General features: G+C 41.1%; 1 protein-coding gene across 9 annotated transcripts in view; it reads right to left on the bottom strand.

Moving 5' to 3' along the window:
- OSBPL8 (oxysterol binding protein like 8) overlaps positions 1-25839 on the bottom strand; it is a 403742-nt gene that overhangs the window by 58013 nt on the left and 319890 nt on the right. For all 9 annotated transcript variants that reach the window (XM_077474149.1, XM_077474151.1, XM_077474150.1 and 6 more), the window contains 6 exons: positions 22269-22339; positions 19753-19833; positions 17364-17465; positions 14326-14529; positions 12525-12609; positions 2294-2465 (listed from right to left, as the gene is read on the bottom strand). In XM_077474149.1, coding sequence (XP_077330275.1) covers positions 2294-2465; positions 12525-12609; positions 14326-14529; positions 17364-17465; positions 19753-19833; positions 22269-22339 — 715 coding nt within the window. The remainder of the gene's footprint in view (positions 1-2293; positions 2466-12524; positions 12610-14325; positions 14530-17363; positions 17466-19752; positions 19834-22268; positions 22340-25839) is intronic.

Raw genomic sequence — 25839 nt, 5'->3', positions numbered from 1 at the left:
GTGATATAACACCACTGGTTGCTCAGTTCTCAACATTCTGTGAGCAGAGAGACAGGGACACAGTCTCTGGCTCTCTGCTCTGACTTTATATCAGGTCAGGATCTTTTCAGAGCATGGATCGGATCCAAGACATCAGCCAATGGGGGGCTTCAGACCCCCGTTGGCTGAAAATGGGTGGCAGGAGTGCAGAACAAACTGCACTCCTGTGATCCCCATAAGTAGAGCCAAAATCAGGGGCGTCGGGAGGGGGTGGCAAGGGGGGGCTGAAGTAATATCATTTAATATTTAAGATGCAGCAGAAGAGAGGTCTATCAGTTGCAGCTTCCTCTCAAGCAAGTAAAAGAGTGATCTATAGTGGTGGCATAGCCAAGCCTTACTCCAGATCTCATGAGACTAGTAAGCAGAGGCAGCAGAGCCTTAGATCTCACTGTAAAGATATAAAACTATAAGGTTCAAGGCACAGGAGTGCCTAGACACTGGAAGTGCAAGACTATTTTTCACGAGGTATTCAAGACAAAAAGGAACATTTTTCAGGGTCCTGCATACGGACAATTAACAGGCTCCAAACTCTCAGGGATGCTGTGGGATCCTGGTAGAGAAATGCTGTGAGATGAGCCCAAGCTCCCGGTCCCTGGCCAAACTATACATCAGCACTGTGAAGGTCAAAGTTTAGTCAGACTCTAGAAAAGTGAAAGTAAAAAGGGGGGGGGGGGGTGTTATGTGCTCTCTCTGCCTCCCCCTACAGTGCAGTACCTGGCTGTGGGAGGGAAGGTACTATACTACAACTTTCTAGAGGGCTGTATATGCGTGTGTGTGTCTCTGTATGTGCACGTGTCTGTATGTGTTTGTACGTGCGTGTGTGTATGTTACTTTTAGTCCTGACCCCTTACTCCTGTACTATCTGAACTGCTTTTTTAGGGCTTGTCCGTAATAGCAGCAAGAACTGCTGCTCCTCTGAAAAGCAATCCATGCTTGTATCGTTTTTCAGAGGCATTTGACAGGCGGTAAAGAGACAATATGTTGCCTCCTCACCACCTTTTTTAACCCTGTAAATGCAGCATCATTGCAATGCATACAGTTGTGGGGTGGTTGCAGTGCAGCCCTATTCACTTGGAGGTATACTTTCAGCTGCAGCTACAGCATGTGTACATCCTCAGCTGATGCCTCTGCAACTAAAAGGGATCATTTGTGGGTGGTAAAAAACAGCTCAACCATGTGGTTTTACCGCCTTCCAACCACACATGTGAATAAGCCCTTGGTTCACATCTGTGTGGCTGCATGCTGTGCGTAGGGCAACCCATTCATATCAATGGGCTGCCCTACCTGCAGAAATGCAGAAAAAAATCTTCCCAATCCTTTTTTTAAAAATTGCACCGCACCAAAAAACAAAAACAAAACAGCGTTTGCCAATTTGTGCATCCCTAAAGAGCAGAGCATTTGTCTGTGTGTCAGCAACAAGTATGAATTTGAAAGCGTTTCACAACACACAGCAACGTGGACAGGGGGGCCTCCAGAATGAAAATACTTTTCAAGGGCGCCCTGAATGGAAAAAGGTTGAGAAACACTGTTCTAGACAATCCCTGTAGGAAAGCAAATCTTCATCTTTAGAGTTCTTTAGTAATATAGTATCTGTTGGAAGGAACCACAACATCCAATGAGGGACACCCTATCCGACCATGTTTTCTCCAGATGCCATGTCAGATAACAACAGTACCAGAGCTTTTCAACAGCTCTTTCTTCTTAGCAGGGCATATTCAGGGTCCCATATAATGTACAGTTGCAGCCACACTTTAAAACGCTGCCTTGGCATGGCATTGTGACTTTACATCTTTGGAAATGTATGTATTAAAATGTAAACCTAGATCTGCAAATGATAAGCCTAACCCCCATCAAATCATTCCCGGCATCTATTACCTTTTGCACCACCACCCCTCCCTTTAGAATGTAAGCTCTATGAGCAGGGCCCTCATGTCCCTTCTGTATTGAACTGTACTGTAATTGTGCTGCGTAAACTGTTGGCGCTATATAAAACGTGTATAATACTATAATAAAAAATATATAATAATAATAAATATAAAAATAATAATGATAAATTCTCTAAGCTAATAACTTGGACATCTGCTTAATGTTATGCATAAATTGGCTGCCCTGAAAAGACTGCACTAATGATGTGTACTGAAAAAGCATCAATAACCTATTAGATTATAAATTATTTAGGTAGATTAGATTCAGAACATATTGACTTTAGTTTTATTTTTAGAAAAGTAAAAGGACAGAGCTGGACAATACTTACTGGAAATTTTCGTTGCTGTGCATGTTGTTTGCCCTTAGCAAGCCATAGAAGTTTACATGGCTGTTCTCATTAGAGGAGTTCAGGTCATGCTCTTTACCTTCCCTGATCATAGTGCGTTTCAGCAAACTGGAGCATTTTAGAGCCAGCTCTAGTGCATCCATCCAGCATCTTCCTAGCATAAAAAAAAAACCAGAGTGACAAAATCAATATCACATCCCTACAATATGTTGTGTAACAGCTTTTAATGTATAATTCTATGCAGTAAGGTAAAAAAAACACTCCTGCATGCAGCCCCCCCCCCCCCCCCAAAAAAAATACTTGAGCCCGATCTTGATCCAGCAATGTGCACTAGAGTCAAAGCTTTCTCAGCTCTCTCACTTCTCATTGGCTCAGATACAGCAGCGGGAGCCATTGCAAGGGAGCAGGGTCTAAGCCCTGTTCTGTGTGTCTTATGGGTGAAGGGGAGGACCTGAGAAGAGGAGGATTGGAGCTCCTCTGTGCAAAACCATTGTACAGAGCAGGTAAATATAACATGTTTATTTTAATAAAAAAACAAAAAAACTTTACAATCACTTTAATTCTCTTTTTTTAACCTTAGAATAATGCTAAAGCATGTACGCCTGTGGAAAACCCTTTGGCCACCTCGGCTTTGATGCAGGGATTGGCTAAACCATTGTATTCTGGATCTGTTAACCGTGTAATTGAAGCACTGCTTCCACACAAACTAGATAGAATAATTACAATGAAACAATTTAAACGAAACTATAGTTTACATTTACATGTTGAACTTAAATTATCTGCAAGATAATTTTACAAATTTGCATGGCCTTTATATAGCAGACCCAAGAGTCAAATAACTAAAGTAGGGATGCACCAATGCTAGTATCAGTGCCGATACCAAGGATTTGCATGAGTACTTGTACTCATACAAGTACCACCCAGTCCTTTATGGTAGGGGGTGACTTTGACCTCCAATGAACCGGCAGACACAGCCTAGCTGCGTTGATCATATGTATAGCGATTGACCTATAATATTTTTTGCGAGGGATTTTGGAGAGTGAAGGTAATGAGGTAATGCGCTGATGAAAACTCCAAAGACAACGAAGATATCTCAGTTGACACTTCATGCACCTTACGCCAATACGGCTGAATCAATGGGCATGTCCACCAGATATGGAGGAACGTACCTAAACCATGTTCACACCTCCAGCATTGTTCTGAGACTGCCGGGAAAAATTTATGGAGCAGTTCCGGTGTTATAACACCTCGTCTTGATTTTGTAACCATTCTCCTGAGTATGGACGTTCAAAGAGACCTTGTGTATGTATAAATGTACTCAATCCCAGGCAGTTTCATAAATCACTATGTCCAGCTCAGTTTTCCAATAGGCATGTTCCGATCTCAAGAAGGCATAAGGCTCCCCGAACATTGTGGCGTAAAGCCCTGAGATTAAATGGCTCTGGGTAGAGGAGCTAGAGCATAGCGATTCCAGAAACGTAGGTGTTTTTGTAAAGTATTCTCTGTTTGTTGGACTATCCAGGAAATGTTTCAATTGGATATAGGCCCAGAAGGGGAATGTGTTAGACAGTGCTGCCAGTTCACCTTGTCGGAGAAATCTTCCCCTGAAAAGAAATGCTTAGGCTGCATTTCTGCATAAGACCATTCTGCTGCTAGGAAGACTCCTTCCATGCCAAGAGGAAAGTCTGGGTTACCCTTAATAGGTGTGATTGCACAGTATGTGGTTGACAGCGAGAAAAACAAACCTTAATGCCTGAACCCAGTTTTGCAACTTTGTAATATATACAGTTTTACTATCATATGCCAATCACTTGGTGTATCCAGATGAATTGCATGTCATTTTTCAGGACACATTGGGCTTCTATTTGGTGATAAATGGTGATGGATCTAATGATTTTACAGTGCCTTGCGAAAGTATTCGGCCCCCTTGAACTTTTCAACCTTTTGCCACATTTCAGGCTTCAAACATGAAGATATAAAATTTTTATTTTTTGTGAAGAATCACCAACAAGTGGGACACAATTGTGAAGTGGAACGAAATCAATTGGATTTTTGAAACTTTTTTAACTAATAAAAAAATGAAAAGTGGGGCGTGCAAAATTATTCGGCCCCCTTGCGTTAATACTTTGTAGAGCCACCTTTTGCTGCGATTACAGCTGCAAGTCGCTTGGGGTATGTCTCTATCAGTTTTGCACACCGAGAGACTGAAATTCTTGCCCATTCTTCCTTGCAAAAAAGCTCGAGCTCAGTGAGGTTGGATGGAGAGCATTTGTGAACAGCAGTTTTCAGCTCTTTCCACAGATTCTCGATTGGATTCAGGTCTGGACTTTGCCTTGGCCATTCTAACACCTGTATACGTTTATTTGTGAACCATTCCTTTGTAGATTTTGCTGTATGTTTGGGATCATTGTCTTGTTGGAAGATTAATCGCTGTCCCAGTTTCAGGTCTTTTGCAGACTCCAACAGCTTTTCATCCAGAATGGTCCTGTATTTGGCTGCATCCATCTTCCCCTCATTTTTAACCATCTTCCCTGTCCCTGCTGAAGAAAAGCAGGCCCAAACCATGATGCTGCCACCACCATGTTTGACAGTGGGGATGGTGTGTTGAGGGTGATGAGCTGTGTTGCTTTTACGCCAAACATATCGTTTTGCATTGTGGGCAAAAAGTTCGATTTTGGTTTCATCTGACCAGAGCACCTTCTTCCACATGTTTGGTGTCTCCCCCAGGTGGCTTGTGGCAAACTTTAGACAAGACTTTTTATGGATATCTTTGAGAAATGGCTTTCTTCTTGCCACTCTTCCATAAAGGCCAGATTTGTGCAGTGTACGATTGTTGTCCTATGGACAGACTCTCCCACCTCAGCTGTGGTTCTCTGCAGTTCATCCAGAGTGATCATGGGCCTCTTGGCTGCATCTCTGATCAGTCTTCTCCTTGTCTGAGCTGAAAGTTTAGAGGGAAGGCCAGGTCTTGGTAGATTTGCAGTGGTCTGATACTCCTTCCATTTCAAAATGATCGCTTGCACAGTGCTCCTTGGGATGTTTAAAGCTTGGGAAATCTTTTTGTATCCAAATCCGGCTTTAAACTTCTCCACAACAGTATTACGGACCTGCCTGGTGTGTTCCTTGGTCTTCATGATGCTCTCTGCGCTTTCAACAGAACCCTGAGACTATCACAGAGCAGGTGTATTTATACAGAGACTTGATTACACACAGGTGGATTCTATTTATCACCATCAGTCATTTAGGACAACATTGGATCATTCAGAGATCCTCGCTGAACTTCTGGAGTGAGTTTGCTGCACTGAAAGTAAAGGGGCCGAATAATTTTGCACGCCCCACTTTTCAGTTTTTTATTTGCTAAAAAAGTTTAAAATATCCAATAGATTTCGTTCCACTTCACAATTGTGTCCCACTTGTTGGTGATTCTTCACAAAAAATTAAAATTTTATATCTTTATGTTTGAAGCCTGAAATGTGGCAAAAGGTTGAAAAGTTCAAGGGGGCCGAATACTTTCACAAGGCACTGTATATGTGTTATGCCAGCGAAAAGAAGTTAAAGATAAAATCATACTTTTGCAGTAGCATTTACCTTCAATTAACCACTTACCATCCAGGCCAATTCTGGCAATTCGTGCCTACGTGTAAAAATCATAATTTTTTTTTCTAGAAATTTACTCAGAACCCCCAAACATTATATATGTTTTTTTAGCAGTTGTTGCACATTTTTATGACATACAGTGTGCATCGATTTCTAAAACACTTTTTTGGAGAAAAAAAAGTTTCATGAATAAAAAAATAAATAAAAAAACAAAAAAAACCCAGTAAAGTTAGACCAATTTTTTTGTATAATGTGAAAAATAATGTTACGCCGAGTAAATAGATACCCAACATGTCATGCTTTGTGCACACTCGTGGAATAGTGCCAAACTTTGGTATCTAAAATTCTCCATAGGCAATGCTTTGACATTTTTTACAGGTTACCTGTTTAGAGTTAGAGGAGGTCTCGGGCTAGAATTGTTGTTTTTGCTCTAATGCATGCGGTAATATCTCACATGTGATCTGAACGCTGGTAACATATGTGGGCCTGACTTAGGTATGCGTTTGCTTCTGTGTGTGAGCACGCCGGACCGGGGGCTCTTTAAAGGATTATTTATTTCATCTTTATTTTACTTTTATTTTTACACTTTCTCTTTTACAAAAAAAAGTGATCACTTTTATTCCAATTACAAGGAATGTAAACATCCTTTGCAATAGGAATAATGCGTGACAGGTCCTCTTTATGGAGAGATGTGGGGTCAATAAGACCCCACATCTCTCCTCCAGGCTGGAAAGGCTGAGATCAAAACATAAAAATAAACTCTCTCTGCCTTTTCAGCCGCATCCCCGGCATTGTTTACTTCCGCCGATAAAGGACGTGACGTAAGAATGTCGCACCCGGGCCTGAGAGGGTCAGGGAAGAATGGGGACCATCTGGTCACCGAAAATCTCTATACTCAACTTCCAGTGACCGCCGATTCCTTCTCCAGCTCGCCGATTGCAGGGGCAAGCTGGGAGAAGCACCGTATCTGTAGCTACAGGCATCATTCAGATATCTCCACTCAAAGTCCAGGACATCATAGGACGGCCTATAGGCAGGAAGTGGTTAAGATATTTCCCCTGCATTACTTTTTTCTGCTACTAGAGGTCTCCAGTCTGATAGCATCATTCAACAAACTTCTACCCTGTTACTGAACAGTAAAATACAAAGCAGCACAGCAGTGAACTTATAATGCCTCTTTTTAGCACACTGATTTGTTCCTTGTACTGCTTCTTTCTCTCACACTTCATCCCAGATGTACAGGGACTGCTACAATGCCAAATTTCACATACTGCATGGATACTTTTCCTGAGTTCAGCTTGAACTAGTAAAAAGTCTCCATTCCTCAAATATCTTAAATATTTAAATTGATTGTAAAGTTATTTATTTTTTTAATAACAAACAGGTCATGCTTACCTGCTTTGTGCAATGGTTTTGCACAGTGCAGCACTGATCCTCTTGTTCTCGGCTCCTCCTCTTCACCATGTGCCACCATAGGAAGCTGCTTCCAATGGTGGCACACATGTGGGCTTGATCCCTAGCTGGCCTGTGTGCATTTAGCCTATTGGTTTAACTATATGGACTGGTGTCTTTTTCAGCCAGACTATATTTAGACATTTAATACTTGAACGCACATTTACAAAGATTAACGCACAGGTTCTTACAGGTTAAAATACTGTTAGCTTTTGGCAGGATTTAAACATCAGGTATATTGAAAACAGAAGAAAGCTGACCATTTGAGGTCATAATACTGATTCAGGAGAAATAAAGGCTGGCAACGGTTACATAAATATATTAAACAAAAATAAAAATCTGTACTTTTGTGAGATTTCTAATTTTTATCATTTAGAAATTGATTGTGTGCTAAACAGCAAGTGCAGCAAAAGTAACTCATTTAGCCCAGCACATTGACTCTGTTGTTGCCTAGACCTTCAGCAAAAAGAAATTTTGTAATTCTATTCATTTAGAATACCAATTGGACACAAGGGAAATGTCAACAATGGGTTATTTTGCTTTTAAACAACATTTCAGAGTGATGAAATACAGAGTATGCAGTGTCTACCATCATAGTTCTGCAGTATAAACCTTATTTATGATACATAGTTATAGCTTTAATCAGCTACAGACATTTGCTGAAGAACAATAAACACATTTGTCACTAAACCCACATCATAAAAAACTATCAATAAATGCTGTATTAGATGCTGTTCATACTCAGTCATTATGAAATTTGCTTTCTGTATTTTGCAAAAATCCTAACTGAGCCTGCTATTCGCTATCTCCACCTTCTGTCCAATTCCCCAATTCAGCTAAGGATTTAGCAGAGCAATGTTGGCAGCTCTGCACATGCTCAGTTTTCAATGAGTTTCTATGCTGAGCATTTTCTCCCCATCACATCTGAGCAGCCCATATGTCTATAAAGTCACACATATAAGCAAATACCAAGTGGTAAACGACAGTCCACTCACTCCCTCCTCCTCCATGCCAGCTAACCAGCTAAACACAATGGGGGCAGGATATTACATGTAGAATAACTGAGGCTTCACTTCCCTTTTATTCTAAAACATGAGTTGGAGGAGCGTGACCACTGCCCGTGACTGGCAGAAATCTATCACACGATATTTCCACAAAAGAATAAAGATTGCATTTGAAATATATATTTGTATGACAGTTTAAAACCATTTATGGATATTAATTATTTTTACTCTGTATCCTAAAGGCCGTTTTTTTTTTTTTTAATATGTGACCAGCCACAGAGGACTAGAAGCTCCTCCTGCTTATGTTTTCCTGCAGACAGGCTGGGAAAGAGCTGGGTCATGTGACTGCTGTATATCAATTAGGAAAAAGGTACTTCGATTTTTCTTTTTTTTTAATTAAAATAATTACAGTGCCATCATCCACATAAAGAAATAGAAGGAACAATGTAAATTGAACAATTTAAATTAAAATGCTTAGTATCACTTTAATTATTCCTTGGGGATGACACTCGGAATGTCATGAGACAACACAGTGCAATAACTCATGGCCACTAATCAGAACCAATATTTTACTAATCTAACCATAGCTAACAAAAACCTGATTGATTGCTAGGGGTTACTGCATTATAATATGCAGGGAGGTTAGCATCATTAGGTGACATCTGGTTCTGGAGTACAGAATTCCACTCTCATAGTAATCAAAATCACCTCCAAACTAGGATGTGATTATTAATACAAACTGCCCTGAAAATATGTTTTACACGCTCTGTTGGTGTAGAGGAGTTAAAGTGTTTTGTCTGCTGGCACAATGGCATTTTCTGCTGCCTCACCCACGTCTGCTGCATGCCACAGAGCAGCTATGCAAAACCCAGGAATGTTATTCCACATTAACACTCTAAATACCAAGGGACTATGAACAGTTGCTACAAGGGTGAAACAGTCTATCCATTCTATCCTTATTACTTGGGCAATTTAATCTTAATTTGCAGAACACTGTTGTTTCATGTGTCACTTTGGGTATTGTGGGACAGTCAAACATCCTTCCAAATTAGCATACTGATACAAGAAAGCATGAGTATCTTAAAGTGGTTGTAAACCCTTACAAACCACTTTGACCTACAGGTAAGCCTAGATTAAGGCTTACCTTTAGGCCCAAGAAATATCTGCTAAACCTACACGGTTTAGCAGATATTTACAAAAATACAGTCACTGCTGTCTACGGCGCATGCATGCCGCTGCTAACGGCGCTATGCCGTTAGTGGCGGCTCCTGTGCGCATGAGTGACGGCATTGCTGCTCTGGCTCTGTGAGTGGCCGGAGCAGCGATATCCGGAAGATGGATGCTCCGAGCTACAGGGGACAGCAGCGACATCGCTGGCTCCTGTGTCAGGTAAGTGACATATAATGGGCTACTATACGATGCATAGTAGCCCATTATGCTTTACCTTTGCAGGGAGACAGAGAAGAAGTAAACCCATCAGGGTTTACTTCCTCTTTAATGAGGAGTTCCACCCAAAAGTGGAACATCCGCTTTAAGCACACCTCGCCCCCTTTACATGTCACTTTTGGCATGTAATTTTTTTTTTGGGGGGGGGGGGGGGGTGAGTGGTTACCTGGTTTTGACAGGTACTTCCTGTCCCACTTTCTCCTTTCATCACTTTGCTGCCTAGGTGACTTGTCCTCTCCCCCTAGGAGGTCCCTCCCTCTCTGCAATCTTCTGGGACACATCACAGGTCCCAGAAGATTGCCTGGCCACTAGGAGAGCGCAGCATGACTTGCGCATGCGCAGTGCGAGCCCAGCTGTGAGTCCGCAAGCGGTCACAGTGTCGGTCGGTGAATATAAGAGAAATAAACATTTGGCATCCTGATTCTCCCCAAGATTCCCCCTGAAAGAAAGCTACTGCACTCCTTTACCCCATCAGTTTCCTCATGTATCACAGATTTATTAACACTGGATATCACACCACTTCCTCAAATTCAATCTATCCCCCACGTGCCTTTTCTCCTGACTCCTCTGTCAAGATCAATGGCACAACTATTAGTCCATCTCTACATGCCAGGGTGCTAGGGGTAACCCTGGACGCTGAACTGTCCCTTTCAGACCCACATCCAATCCCTGTCCAAACCATGCCTTTGCAACCTCTCCAGAATATGCCCCCTGTTAATCAATGACACCACAAAGCTTCTAATTCACTCCAGTGCACAGGGGGGTGCAAACGCACTGAAAAATTCAAAAAAATACTGAAACAAAAACATAAGTTGCAGCCACTGTGCAATCAATTGCAGCCAACTGTGAACTGTGGCCATCATATGCAGCCAACTCTGCCCATCATATGCAGCCAACTCTGCCCATCATATGCAGTCACTGTGCCCAGTCAGCAAATGCAGCCAACTCTGCCCAGCAAATACAGCAAACTGTGCCCCATCAATTGCAGCCTCTGTGCCAATAATTTGCAGCCACTGTGACAACCCCCCCGCCTGCTGTATGCCCGGTACTTACCCCATCATGGTGGCGGGTCAGGCAGCGAGCTGTGGGATGGCTAGTGCGGCGATGGCTCCTGTGTCCTCAGTGCACATCTTATTCCTGTTCTGCTAGGCGGCCAATGGGATCGCCTCTGCCTTCAGCCAACCAGGTGACCGGTATTACATCCACGTCTCCTGATTGGCTGAGGGGCGGTTCTGTGTTAGCAAAGCAAATATTCATTTGTTTTGCTAACACACCTGGGTGGACTGTGAGCGAAATGGTTTTCGCTCGCAGTTCACCTTTTTTTGAAGCCAATTAGAGCCTATGGTTCTAATCAGGTGCTTCAAAAACACCCCTACCCCCCCCTCCCATCTGAAAAGGGGCCGGACACCTGAATAGGGGGTTACTACAGCGGCCATGAATCTATCCATACTACACAGAGGGGGTGGCTGGAGAGGAGGAGGGTGGCACCCGTGTGCCCTTAATGGATGCACCGCCACGGATTCACTGCCTAGTTATCTCTCACCTGGACTACTGCAACTCCCTCCTCACTGGATTATGTTTACATGGGCTATCGTCCATTATGAATGCTGCTACCAGACTTATCCACCTTACCAACCGTTCTGTGTCTAGTGCCCCTCTCGGTCAATCTCGCCACTGGCTTCCACTCACCCATAAAATAAATAAAATTTAAAGTAGTAACAACTTACAAAGCCATCCACAACCAATATCATCCAAACTGCTCTCTTCGGTCCTCCCAAGACCTCCTGCTCTCTAGGCCCCCTTGCCACCTCCTCCCATCCATTGGAACTTCGTACCCCAATCTGTCCGACTATCTCCATAATCTATCCATCTTTAGACAATCCCTAAAAACACTTTCTCCATCATGGAACATGGTTATCTTCATTTCACACATAACTATTCTGCATTTGAATGTTCAGCCTTTGTGTAAATGTATATTCAAATGTATAGACATACTATGTGGCATAAGTAATGAGGTTTCTCCATGACCTTCCCCTGCATCACGTACACTTTTTAATTATTCTACAATCTGTCATTTATTTTAAAGTAAAGGGAATGGATTACCTTAAAGTGGTTGTATACCCTTTGTTTTAATTTTTACCTACAGGTAAGCCTATAATAAAGCTTACCTGTAGGTAAAATACATATCTCCTAAACCTGTACAGTTTAGGAGATATTCACTTTGCATGCAGCCACTGACGTCAGCGGTGCATGCACTGTGAAGGCCTGGCTGAAAGTCCGGCAGAACCTTGCCAAGAAGACCCCTGCGCGCATTCGCAGGAGCCGTGACCCCGGAAGAAACATCAATGGCAGAATATCAGCTCTCTCTGCATGGACGGAGATCAGATGCAGACGCCTCGTTCTAAGGTGAGCATTTCATAATGAGCTGGTATGTGCTGCATTCTAGCTCATTATGCCTTTGCCCTACAGTTTTGTTTTTTCCTGTGCGGGTATACAACTGCTTTAACAATATAAGGTGATCTATTCCTTCTTACACCCTACATACAGATCACAATATCCATTTCCTTTCAAATAATATGATTCTAAATAAATCCTGCGTTGGCAGCTGTGAAGGTACAAATGTGAGCAGCTGGTATTGACTAAGAGCAAACATAGCACAGAACAGCCTTTATTTCAAGTCTTGCCTTTTAACCACAAGAAAAAATTGTATTTACCGTCTGATTCTGACGCAGCTCTAATAATCAAGTAACTGCCTGGAAGAGGCTGAGTAATGGATCCAACAGCTTCACCTTTAGGACCCTTAAAAGAAGTGAAGAAAAGGAAAATATATTCAGTATGTTAACAGGAACCATCCAAAAAGGTTGACTGCAGAAAAAAAAAACACATATGAAGTTCTTACACAAGAGCTCCAGCCCACTGCCTCTACTGATAGGGCTGGTTACCTAATGCAGAACAGGGGAAGCTTCTTTGGAGCTGGGTTTGTTTATGGTTCAGACCAACCTCCCTCTAACATGCTAAGGAAGACATATGGAGACACACAGGCTCTAATTTTAGGAATTCTTTTACATGTGTATTACTTACTGTGAGAGGCATACACAAATCAGCTATAGCGGTATGACCATCCACCATAACGGAGGCGAGTCGAGGCATGGACTCCACTAGACCTCTGAAAGTATGTTGTGGTATCTGGCACCAAGCCGTCAGTAGAAGAAAGTCTGGAAAGTTGCAAAGTAGGGCCTCCACTGACTGGACTTGGTTTGTCCAGCACATCCCACAGATGCTCAATTGGATTGAGATCTGAAGAATTTGGAGGATCTCAAACTCGTGTTCCGCAAACCATTATTGAACTCATCAAGCCAGGCCACCTTCTTCCATTGCTCCAGTTCTGATGCTCATATACTTATTGGAAGTGCTTTTGGCTGTGAGCACATGTGAACATGGGCTCCCTGACCAGTTTGCGGCTACACAGAACCATATACAACAAACTGTGATGCACCGTGTTCTGACATCTATTGTAAATGAACTTTTTCAGAAATTTGAGCTAGAGTAGCTCTTCTATTGGATTGGACTACACAGGCCAGACTTGTTCCCCATGTGCATCAATGATCCTGTCACCAGTTTTTCTTTCTTGGACCTCTTTTGGTAGGTCCTGTACACTGCAGACGAGGAACAACCTACACAAGAGTTGCATTTTTGGAGATGCTCTGATCTAATCATCTAGCCATTACAATTTGGCCCTTGTCAAAGTCGCTCAAATCCTTACACGTGCCCATTTTTTTCTGCTTTCAACACATCAACTTCAAGGACAACATGTTAATTTGTTGCCTAACATATCTCACCCGTTTTCAGGTGCCACTGTAATGAGATAATCAATGTTACTCACTTTAGCTGTCAGTGGCCATAATGTTATTGCTGATGGGTTTTACTTACCTCATTAAGAGAAAGCATTTTTTTTTTTATAAAATTGGTCAATCTTCAGGATGTTGTACTGGAGTAATGCTTTGTGGTCTTCCTGATCTTGTTGTTATCCTGATCTTGTACTGGTGTTATGGCATGTGGTCTGACACTGTACTGGGGTTATTCTATGTTGTCTTTCTAACACTGTCCGGGGCTTATTATATGTAGGGATTCTGACATTGTACTGTTATTATGTGGTCTTCTGAATACTGTATGTGAGCCTTCTGATATTGTACTGGAATTGTTCTACTAAGTGTTTTTTCTCATAACAAAATCGGACTATATTATGTGATCTTTCTAATACTGCACTGGAGTAAAGCTATGGGATCTTTCTCATATGGTACAGGGGTTATGCTGTGAGCTTTCTGACACTATACTGGGGTTACGCTAATTGGTCTTTCTGATATTGTACTGGGGTTATGCTAAGTGGACTTTATGATGTTGTACTGGGTTTATACTATAGGAGCATGTAGTCCATAACATTTGGAATGCCATTACACATCATAAGAATGCAGTATGCCATTATTTTACTGCAGAATAGTAGTAAGAGATATTTACCTTAACAGCCCAGATTGACTGCTCCAGTGGGTGGAAAAGTTTAAAGCAGAATCCATCCTTCTTAGATGGCCTCTCTATGATTTCACAGGCATTCAGTAGAACTGTGCCTACCCACTGTCCGTTTTTGGGGGTTTTATAGATTAACAAGACTCCTGGTTTTAACACACACCACAGTTTTGTCCAGCTTTTTAATGTCCCTCTAATCTGTAAATAAACATGTAACACATTAGGGTTAAAATCCACTTCTGATAAAATACACTACATACAATTGTTACACAAGCATTACTGTAACAGTGTTTCTCTTATTACATCACCGGGACTCATGTGATTACATCAGAAGACCCATCCTCTCAGTGCTCAAGAAGTAGGTAGTGGCTGCAGGAAGTGATTGGAATCCATTTATGTTTCGTTTCAATACAAACAGCAGCATGTAGGCCTCGGCAAGCAAAGCAGGCTGCTTTTTCTCCCTCAGTAAAAGGGGAACCATACTTAAAATAAGGCCAACCGATCACTACAACAGTTAATATTGCATACCATTTTTGGAATAACTAAGATGTAAGGCCCCTTTCACACGGGTGCCTCCGTGAATTGGCATCCACTTGCTCAGCGGGAAATGTCTCCGCTGATCCCCGCTGAGCAGGCGGATGACGGGTCTGTGTCTGCTCCGCTATGCAGAGTGGGGCAATCAGATGGCAACAGACCACAGGTTCGTTTTTCATCCGATTCGCCAGGAGGATGGGGAATAGGTCCACCAACAGTCTGTTTTTGGTGGACAGGATCGGATGGAGGCGGATCGGATGACATCCGTCGCTACATAGTAGAGACTGGGGGGTCCGATCAGGTCTGTCTGAAAAACTGTGAAAGGGGCCTAATACTAATGACTGAATACCCAAACAATAGCTACATCTGATTGGATGCCACTTTTCTGTCTGGCTTCTTTGATAATTCAATGGAAGGATGTTTAGTGGGAGGTGGCAAAAGGACCACCTATATAGCCAATTTCAGCCACTTCATCAGTATTCACATTGTGTATGGCCAGCTTTAAATTCAATTTGAATGTAAAATACAACAGGCTTATACAGATCTTACAAGATGAGACAGATTTTCACTCAAAACAGATGCACAATTACGAAGTGGTCAAGGGCATGTTTAACATTGTTACAGTTCTATTTTAGAACAGCTTAGGGGGCATATATGAATAAAGCTGCCTAAATATGATGCATTTTGTCTATTTTTATTTAGCATTGCCTAGCTGTGTGACAGAATTGATAAATATCCAACACAGTAATTAATTGCTCAGTTACTTCTTGGTCAGTGAAACTGCATGGCTATTGGACATGGTATCTTTTAGATGTCACGGGAATGCATACCTCAGCATCAATTAGTTAGCACAATACATTAAAGCTTATCTAAGAGAAATATGGAGGCCTAAATGGCATCCCAAAGAATCTTGCCAACAGACATGCAGCTACCAGATAGGTACATGCACCTTTTTTGGTGCATTAGGCAGCCCAATCAAACTGGTCTTAATGCAACGCACATGTGTTAACATACCACAATAGTGTGAATGGGCCTTAAAGTGTTAGGACCCATTGACATCTATATCTTGCAGAACTGCATAATAACACTTGTGCATTACTGCAACACACTTAATCTTTGTGTGGTGCATTGTGGTACCAACTTGAGACACACCACAGTGCACCACAACGTACATACTGTTGTGGTGCATGAATTACTTAATTTTTTAATTAAAATTAATTTTTAATTTTAATTAAATAAAAAAAAAGGGTTATGTGCATTTTTTGATCGGTTGTGTTGGCAACATATTCATATAAATTTGTGGGAGTAACCACAGCGAGCAGCAGGGGGAGGGAGAATTCAACCCACCCACCTGGAAATATTATCAAAGTGGCATTTCAACACATGGGCCATTTGAAAAGCATAGAGCCTCTTCTTTCAGTTTTGACTTTGTACTGACAGTGTAATTTTAAAAACTAATGTGTCTGCTGAAAGCATTAATATGACAACAAGAACTCATCAGTAACTAGAAGAATAATAGCTGATGCATGCCTGCATATGTTGTATTTGTGTTTCAAAATCTGGCCATATCCCTTCGTGGGGTAAGGACAAAGGAAAACAAGAAATGGAAATGCTTATGAATTTTATAGATAACATTGTTTAAAACACTTTCAAAAAGGAAGATGACAGATCTGCCTGTCCTTGTGGCAATGTCAATTCCGCTGAAGCCAAGGCAACTTTCTTTTTTAATAAATGCAGGAAATGAACTGTCACATGCACATAGAAATAACTTCTACATGGAAAAGGGAATAGGGAATACAATTTAATCAGCTACACAAGTGCTGTTAATGCTCTTAAAGAGGAAGTAAACCCTAATGGGTTTACTTCCTCTTTGATTCCCTGCAAAGGTAAAGCCTAATGGACTACTATGCATCACATAGTAGCCCATTATGTGTCACTTACCTGACACAGGAGCCAGAGAAGTCACCGCTGTCCCCTGTAGTTCCGAGCGTCCATCTTCTTGGTGGGTCTCGCTGCTCCGGCGCTGTGATTCGCCAGAGCAGCGATTACGTCACTTCCACGCATGCGCACGGGAGCTGACACTCGTGGCATATCGCCATGATCTGCGGCCTGCCCAGTGCGCCTGCGCGCCGCTGTCTACGGCGCATACGCCGTAGACAGCGGTGGCTGTCTTTGGGTAAATATCTCCTAAACCATATAGGTTTAGGAGATATTTCTTGGACCTACAGGTAAGCCTTAATCTAGACTTACCTGTAGGTCAAAGTGGTTTGTAAGGGTTTACAACCACTTTAAAGCATATACAAGCATTATAAAAATACTTTCTATCTACAAACTTTTAAACTCGAAGCAATACTTGGTGCATCCCTTGAAAAAAAAAATAGACTCGTGTGGCACGACCAACAGCAGTAAGTGGCTTCAAACTGTTTGGCAAATGCTGCCATCATTGTGAATGTATGAACTTATATGTAGGACTAACTGGCATCATCTGTAGCTCTCACCTTTAGCCAATCTGCCATGACAATAACTGATGGATCTGTGATTGTACTGAGCAATTCTTTAGTGGCCCTCTTCTTCTCTTCCCTGTAATTTTTCTTTTGCACCTGAAAGGACAGAATAAACACATTACACTAATGCAGATAACAGGAGGTTTTCATGTGGAAAACACTAATCAGTTTCCAGTCTGCCTATTCTGACCTTGGGCAAACCTAGTTATCAAAGTCAAGGTTGGAAAAAGTTGACAAAGTATAACTAAGAACAGTGGATGACTGCTTATCTTATAACAGAGAAGGAAGTAACAAGCACTCAGAAATGCATTTTCACAATTTATTCAAAACAAATAATTTAAGACAGCCCTACTTTGTAGGGTCCCCTTCCTCAAGGTGACACTGTGACAGAGTAAGGCTTCATGTACACGGGACATTTTTACAAACTCTGCTGAACGATTTAACTTGACAGATAGTAACCCATGTTTAAAATGTATGTTTTGCCACATTTACATGCCATGTTTTGCATTTAGAAGTGTTTTAACATTTTTTTTTTAGCCAAAAATGAAAAACGCCTGTCAATGCAATGCGGCTAAACACGAGTTACTGCATTTAGAAGCGTTTGGCACTTGAAATGCCTGTAAACTCAGCTTCTGAACGTATTTTTTTGCTTTCCAAAAAATGCCTCTAAATGACCCTGTGTACATGGACAGATAAGATAAAAGAGGAGAATTCAGGGGCAGTTGAAAAAACTCCCAACTGCTCCTAAACGTCTGTTTACCAGAAGCAGTGTACATGAGGCCTTAGGCTATTATTGCTAATTGACATATCTAAATCTACTAGTTCATCTAACACTACCCTCCCCACAGGTGTCCAATGATGGTGTCTATGGATGACTATGTTGTGCCTACATTCATGCAGTGGAAGAATTAGAGTAGCCACCCTAGGACAGGAGTTGAGCTACTACTGGCTGGATGATGAGGTGAAAATAAAGCTGGTCCTAAATTACACAATTTTCTTACTCAATTTCCTTTAGATTTACCTACATCTATGTAATGCAAGGGCCTGCCTGATTGCATACAAATTGAAAGTGTTTAAGTATGACCTCGTATTATATGGTTTTAGTAAATCTACAAGAAAATTGTATAATGCATGGCCAGCCTAAAGGAGAACAAAAGCTTAAAGAAAAGTAATACAGCCACCGTCTAAGGACTGGTAAGCTGCAAAATGTTACATATATTTGAAAAAACAAATTTTTCCACTTGTGAGGTTGCTTTTACTGACATTATGTGCATATAAAAAAGGAAATGCCTTTAGGCCCCTTTAAGATGGAGTGGACCATCAAGTGGATACGCATGGTCAGCGGGGGATCGTCCTGCTGATTCCCACTGAGCAGGCAGATGACAGGTCCTTGTCTGCATTGCAGAGCACACACGGACTCAGCGCGCTGTTCTCTATGGGGCAGTCGGATGGAAATGGACTGGCAGTCCGTTTCCATCTGACTGTCATCCGTTCTGACAGACAAATGTATAACGTACCCTCAACTGTGTTTGTAGCGGACCTGACTGGATTGGATGCTGGCGGGTGTCAGCAGGCACATGCTCGTTCACATCCGCCACTTTATAGAGAGCAATAGGTGGTCCAATCTAGTCCACATGAAAAGCGGACAGGCAGACCCAATCGGTCTACTAGTGTGAAAGGGGCCTTAATCTTAACATAAAGGACAACCCTGAATACATAATACCAATAATATTGATAAAATTTATTTAAAACAATGCCTGAAATAAAGGTTCTCAGGCTTCATCTTATAACAGGCGCTTCTGTCAGCATGACTGCAACAAAGACTGGAACCTGACTGTCAATATGACAGCTGGTGCTTCAGATTTTTGACAGCTCTGGAGAAAAAGGCAAAAGGAAGAAGACCAGGGTGTACAAAGTAAGGCCTGGGCACTTCGTTGAAGGCTATTGGGTGTCTCTCCTATTTCCATGATTCTATACTGGTTAAAGCGGAACAAAATTCACCTTGAACCCAGTGATGTACCATCCCTAGAACCCACTACCAGCCAGATTCCAGGTCTCGATTGTCCGCTGGTGTCATTAGGGGGGGAGGGGGGCCTGAGAGGACATCACTCCTGCACAAGTGCGTGAGTCCCGGCTCTTGTGCATGAAAAATCCTGCCTGTCCATTTTCATTTTGGGGCCTAAAGTTCCACTTTAGTATAATACAGGGTTCAAATCACTGCAACATTTTGTCAGACACATTCAGATGTGCTAGATATGCTAGACCTTGAAAGGGCTACAATGAATGTACTACAATGAGTGTCCCATCCTGCAGCAAGACACATTCCATAACAGATCCCCCTGGCACAAGCCACGGACATTTACCACGATCAGAAATTACTTACCTTGAGTGATTCCTTTTTTGTAAGTTTGCTTGAGGCAGAAGCAATGTCCTTTTCAGACCCATTATATAATTTAGACTCAGACTGCAAAGGAACAACAAATTGTAGAGAACATTATAAATACAAATGTAGGTTAAAGAATAACATTTAAGCCCTTTTCACACCAGCAGAACGATTGGGTACGCCTGTGTGTTTTTCAAGCAGACCTGATGGGACCACTGGTTGCTCTTTATGGGGTGGCTGATGTCCACTGTCACCCGCCGGCATCCAATCTTATGTGCTAAAAACAGACGGATGGGGATACGTTCGCCTTCTGTCCACTGGATCGGATGACAGATGGAATCAGACATGCAGTCCCTTTCCATCCAACCGCCCCCATAGAGAACAGTGGCCTGTGCCCCTTCTGCTATGCTGTTGTCCACTGCTCAGCGGGGATCAGTGGAGAGATCCCCCCCTGAGCAGGCGGATCTGCTTGGATGGATTCCGCTCAGCCTGAAGGGGCCTTACCATTGTTTGCTTGTATTTTATACTGTAACAAGAATCCTATAAAAATAATGTATACCCCTGGATGATAAAACTCAGAAAAAATATACTAGTATATCTATACACTTGAGGATACATACTTATTAATCTGATAAAAAAAGAATACATTTCCTAAGAAAATCAAATTTCCTCTAACTTTTTCTATTGTAGGTAGGAAAAATTAAAATAAACATGTTTTTCTGAATATTTCATATGCCATATTTAAATTAATTCAGTATCTGGCTACTAGAAGCTATTATTTCAGTTTTGGATAGTTGAATGTGCTCCTTCATTACCCACTGTCTTATTCATTCTTCTGCTGAAATCTCTGTTCTTGAACCCTCAACACCACTCACTTACTACAATCATTGCTAGGAGGCTAAAACCCTCCTTCTCCATTCACATTAAATTATGTAGTGCTGTAATAGAGTGGGAGTGGAAGTACAGATTCACATTCATTGACTTCTAGATTGTAAGCTCTACCGAGCAGGGCCCCCCTGAATACTAAGGCATTGATTTGTACTGTAAGTGTACTGTCTACCCTCTAGTTTTAACGCGCTGTGCAAACTGTTGGCGCTATATAAATCCTGTATAATTATAATATAATCATAACAGATGGCAGTGCGGGGAGTTGGGTGATGTAGTACAGAGATGTAGCTAGTACTGGAGACAAGCAGTCACTGAATGGTTCAGCCTATTAGCAGTCACCATTTACTTGTCGAATACTTTGAATGCCCCGACACCTTCTTTCATCTATGAATCTGTTTTGATGATGGTTCTTACTGGCATAAGAAGAGAACTACTGTATGAGGTAACAGCCCACTTTTATAAACCACTTGACCTCTGGAAGATTTTACCCCCTTCATGACCAGGGAAATATTTGCTATTTGCCCTGCGCAACTTTGACTGGCAATTGAGTGGTCATGCAACACTGTACGCAAATAAAACTTATTTTTTTCACACAACTACAGCTTTCTTTTGGTGGTATTTGATCACCAATGGGTTTCATTTTTGCGAAATGAACAAAAAAAAAAAAAAAAGACAGAAAATTTAGAAATAATAAAAAACTGATATTTTTTACTTTCTGCTATAAAACACATCCAATAAAAAAAATTGCAAACAAAATCAAATGTTTTGATTTTAGGCCAAAATGTATGCTGCTACATATTTGGTTAAAACAAAACACTAAAAAAAAACCCCAATAAGAGTATATCATTTGGTTTGCGTGAATGTTATAGCATCTGGTATAGACACTGGAATTTTTATTTCATTATTTTTTTTTTTTATAGTAGTAATGACGGTGATCAGAGACTTTACTAGTGGGACTGCGATAGTGTGGCAGGCAATCTGATACTAGCTCACGCTGGCTGGGGGGGGGGGGGGGGGGGGGACGACGACACTGACTAAAATCAATAGTGACACTAATACAATACACTGTCACTGTACTAATAACACTGACCATTTAGAGGTTAACATCTAGGGGCAATCAAGGGGTTAAATGTGTGCTGAACAATGCTTTGCAGGGAATAAAAAAAAAACAGCTAGATGATTGCCTGTCGGTGTTCAGAGCTCTGAGTTGTTTACAACACAGAGCTCCCTTCCCTGAATGACGGAGGCAATCAGCTGGTCCTGGAGATCCCTCATTGGCCAACACCCACTAATTGTCTTGTGCTGTAACAAATCACAGCACAGCTGGAGCTGTGTGTGGGTGCGCCCCCCTAACTGGAAGCCCAGAACACTTACCAGATATGTGATCCAGCGGTCACTACAGCAGTATATCTGCATTGGGCGGATGGGCAGCGATTAAGGCTGATCAATTCCCATGAGCCCCTAAGTAAACCAGAGCTCTACTATGTGCAATAAAATCTGGAACAAATACCAAATATTTACCTATGTATCCTAATAAATGTACATTGCTACATAACACAAACACATCTGGACATTAGGGGGCATTTAGTGATAAAGATAATAGCCAAGGAAAGCATGCAGGAGATTACCTTGCTCTTGGACATGGAGTGAGAAGAGTCATCTTTACTTTGCAAAGTTTCATCCTTGCCCCTGTCAAACCCTAGAAAAGATTTCAGAAAACAATTTACACAAAAACAACACAAAACACAAACACAAAAACAATATAAAATTTTGAAAAATGTGAAAGCTTCATTTATGCAGAAGTACTGATTTGTAATCCCATGTGAAGGGAGATCCATACAGCTGCCCACATGTCATTGATTTGAATGGGCTGCCTGCACAACACATCTGTGCATCCAACACAGGTGAAGATGGCTCTTCGCCATTATTTACGAATCGGTAAGCCTGTGTCGGAGCCCTTTCACACTGGGATGTTTTTCAGGCGCTTTAGCGTTAAAAAAAAAAAAAGTGCCTGAAAAACGCCCCAGTGTGAAAGGGTCTAAATGTGGCCCAAAACTTGCTGATTATGAAGAATATAAATATTTATATTTTCTTTTTTCATTTTAATAAAAGTTTACCCATACAAGATACATAGCAACTTTCAGAAACAGTGTATATGCCAATACAATGATTTACAGTTCTGTGTTATTTTTTTTGCAGGTATTACATCTAAATACACAAGCATTTTGTAAGAATTATGTAATAGAATGGTATTAATAAGCATCCCAGAAAAACAAAGAAAACAGTCCTTTGAACATTTTACATTTCATCACAAAGACTGTGGCAACATGCCTGTTTAAGGAAAGTGATCTCTTCCATGGGAATATTTGGAGAGCAGGCTCTTGGCCGCATTTAGGAGGTGTGATATCAATTTTCTGTATCTGTAAAACATGGTTATAAGGTTGGTGATCTGCTTCCACTAAGTGGGGAATGGTACCAGGTGCCAGATCATATCTCCAGCACATTGGGGAACCCTAAGGATCCAGCGGTCTGGTTGTCTGTACCACCATGCTTAACATTGCACTCTGGTATATTATTGTTGATAGAAGTAGTAAGAGTTAAGAGAAGGATTATGAACCAGTGTCTGTCAGAAAGGGTGTGAGACATTTCCTTTTCTCTGTGGGCCAGGTAGGCTTGAGGGTTGGGCAATATAAATATAGATAGCCATGCTAAATAAAGTAAATAACATCATCCTGTGATCAAAATATGAACACCACTATATAATGTGCTCATAAATAAATCCACAATTTAAAAAATGTTGATTCATGCAAGAATAATTGCTGGTGTGTAAACACTCTTCCTAGATTTAATTAGAGGTCGACCGATATATCGGCCGGCCGATATATCGGCCGATATTTGCCGTTTTTTAAATAATCGGCATCGGCCGATTTGTGCTGATAAAAAGCCGATTTAGAACTACAGTGGGACTTTGAAATGACTTCTGTATAGAATGGTCTAAGTTGACTGAGTCGTCATAGCAACCCTTTCCTCCACTCTGGGCAGGCTGCCAAGAAAAGAACAGAATGATACAATGTTTACACTTGAATGAATTAAGTCATCTCTGTGTGTAGAAGTTCTCAGTTTAACCATTTAAAGACTAAATCTTTTCTGACACTTGTTGCTTACAAGTAAAAATCCTGTATTTTCTGCCAGAAAATCACTTAGACCCCCCAAAAATGATATATATTTTTTTAGCAGAGATCCTAGGGAATAAAATAGCGGTTGTTGCAATATTTTATGTCACACGGCATTTGCACAGAGGTCTTTCAAATGCATTTTTTTGGGAAAAAAATACACCATTTAAAAAATAAAAATAAAATAAAAACAGTAAAGTTAGCCCATTTTTTTTTGTCCAAAAGTTTTGACTACCTGTTTTTATTTAATATATATATATATATATATATATATATATATATATATATATATATATATATATATATATATATATATATATTATCTAAATCATACATACAAGTAAACTGATTGGAGGTTTGTTTTGTTTAATAAATGTTTAAGTGTAAGAAATTTTCTGTATCACGTATGAAGGCCGCTTTCACACTGGAGCGGGCAGGCGTTGATGGTAAAATGCAAGTTTAAGCGGCTCTTTACCATCATTTTAGCGGTGCTATTTGGCTGCTAGTGGGGCACATATAACCCAGCTAGCGGCCAAGGAAGAGGTTAAATGCGCCCATGAAGCACCGCTGCCAAATCGCATTGCATGCGCTTCGGCAGTGGTGCCCATTCATATCAATGGGCAGGAGTGGTGGATGAGCAGTATACACCACTCCAAACGTGCTGCTTGCAGGACTTTTTTTTTAAGATCCTGCCAGCGCATCGCCTCAGTGTGAAAGCACTCTGTCTTTCACACAGACTGCAGGGGAGCCATTTTACAGGCACTTTACAGGCGCTATTTTTAGCCCAAAAGCGCCTTAAAACGCCCCAGTGGGAAAGGTGTGTTAGATCAAGGGGGATTAAAAATAAATAAATAAATAAAATAAAATCGGCCTAACATATCGGCCCAAAAAAAATCGGCATCATATATCGGCTATCGGCCGCCATGATTTCTAAATATCGGCATCGGCATCGGCCAGAGAAAAACCCATATCGGTCGACCTCTAGATTTAATATCCCAATTCAGTACCATTCATGCTATTTACCACCGGTATAATGTGAAATCTTCTACCGTCCAAACTATTCACTCACCAGATAACCTTTAATAATAAGCGTGATCATCCACTCCACCAGGGATGCCGTATCCACTAAAATTCTCAATAATAAACAGCATTCTGCAATCCTCCAGGGCTCCTGATGACGCATTGAGCATGCGAAACAAGTTGAAGCATCGTGACACGATGGTTATGTCAGTTCTTGCGTTTGGTTACCTCAGCCGAGAATTGGAATGCATGCCAGCTTCAGTGCACAGAGCGGTGTGACATTTACAGACCTGGTTTGCTGGATAGACTTAGTGTTGGTCAGAAGGCACTTTGACATGTGAGTTGGCATCTGTATTTTATACTGAAATTTAAATTGAATAAACATGTTGTGCAATGATAGCATTTTTTTTCATTATACGATTGAGCGAAAGAGGAGTGCAATATAATATGAACCTTGGAGGACTGAAGGATCCCATTTATTATTGAGAATTTTAGTGGATACAGTATCCCTGGTGGAGTGGATGAAAACGCTTTTTATTAAAGGTTATCTGGTGAGTGAATACTTTGGACGGGGGAAAATGTCAAATTATACCGGTGGAGAATAGCATGCATGGCACTAAACTGGGATATTAAATCACGAAAGAGTGATTACACACCAGCAATTTTTCTTGCATGAATATACATATTTTAAATTGTGGATTTATTTATGGGCACATTATATAGTGGTGTTCATATTTTCTCATTCAAAAATTTTTATTTTATGTTAAAATAAATTACATGTACAGAATATAAGACAAATTATGTGATACCAGAAATAAAAAGTAGACATATTGAAGTACGGATGATACAAAGCAAAGAAGAATTTCAAGATATTCTTGTGGGAATGACAATAAATGGCCTTTATATATTTTAGAATTTGAAAACATTCTTATAGCTGAGTTTTAAACATTTTAATCCCAAGAAAATATAAATATGTCTAAAAGAAAATATATGATTTTAAAGTTTT

Source organism: Lithobates pipiens, unplaced genomic scaffold (assembly GCF_037356315.1).
Source record: "Lithobates pipiens isolate NorthernLeopardFrog02 unplaced genomic scaffold, aLitPip1_a1.2 Scaffold_8, whole genome shotgun sequence".
NCBI classification, from domain to species: Eukaryota; Metazoa; Chordata; class Amphibia; order Anura; family Ranidae; genus Lithobates; species Lithobates pipiens.
This window is presented reverse-complemented; position numbering and strand designations above follow the sequence as displayed.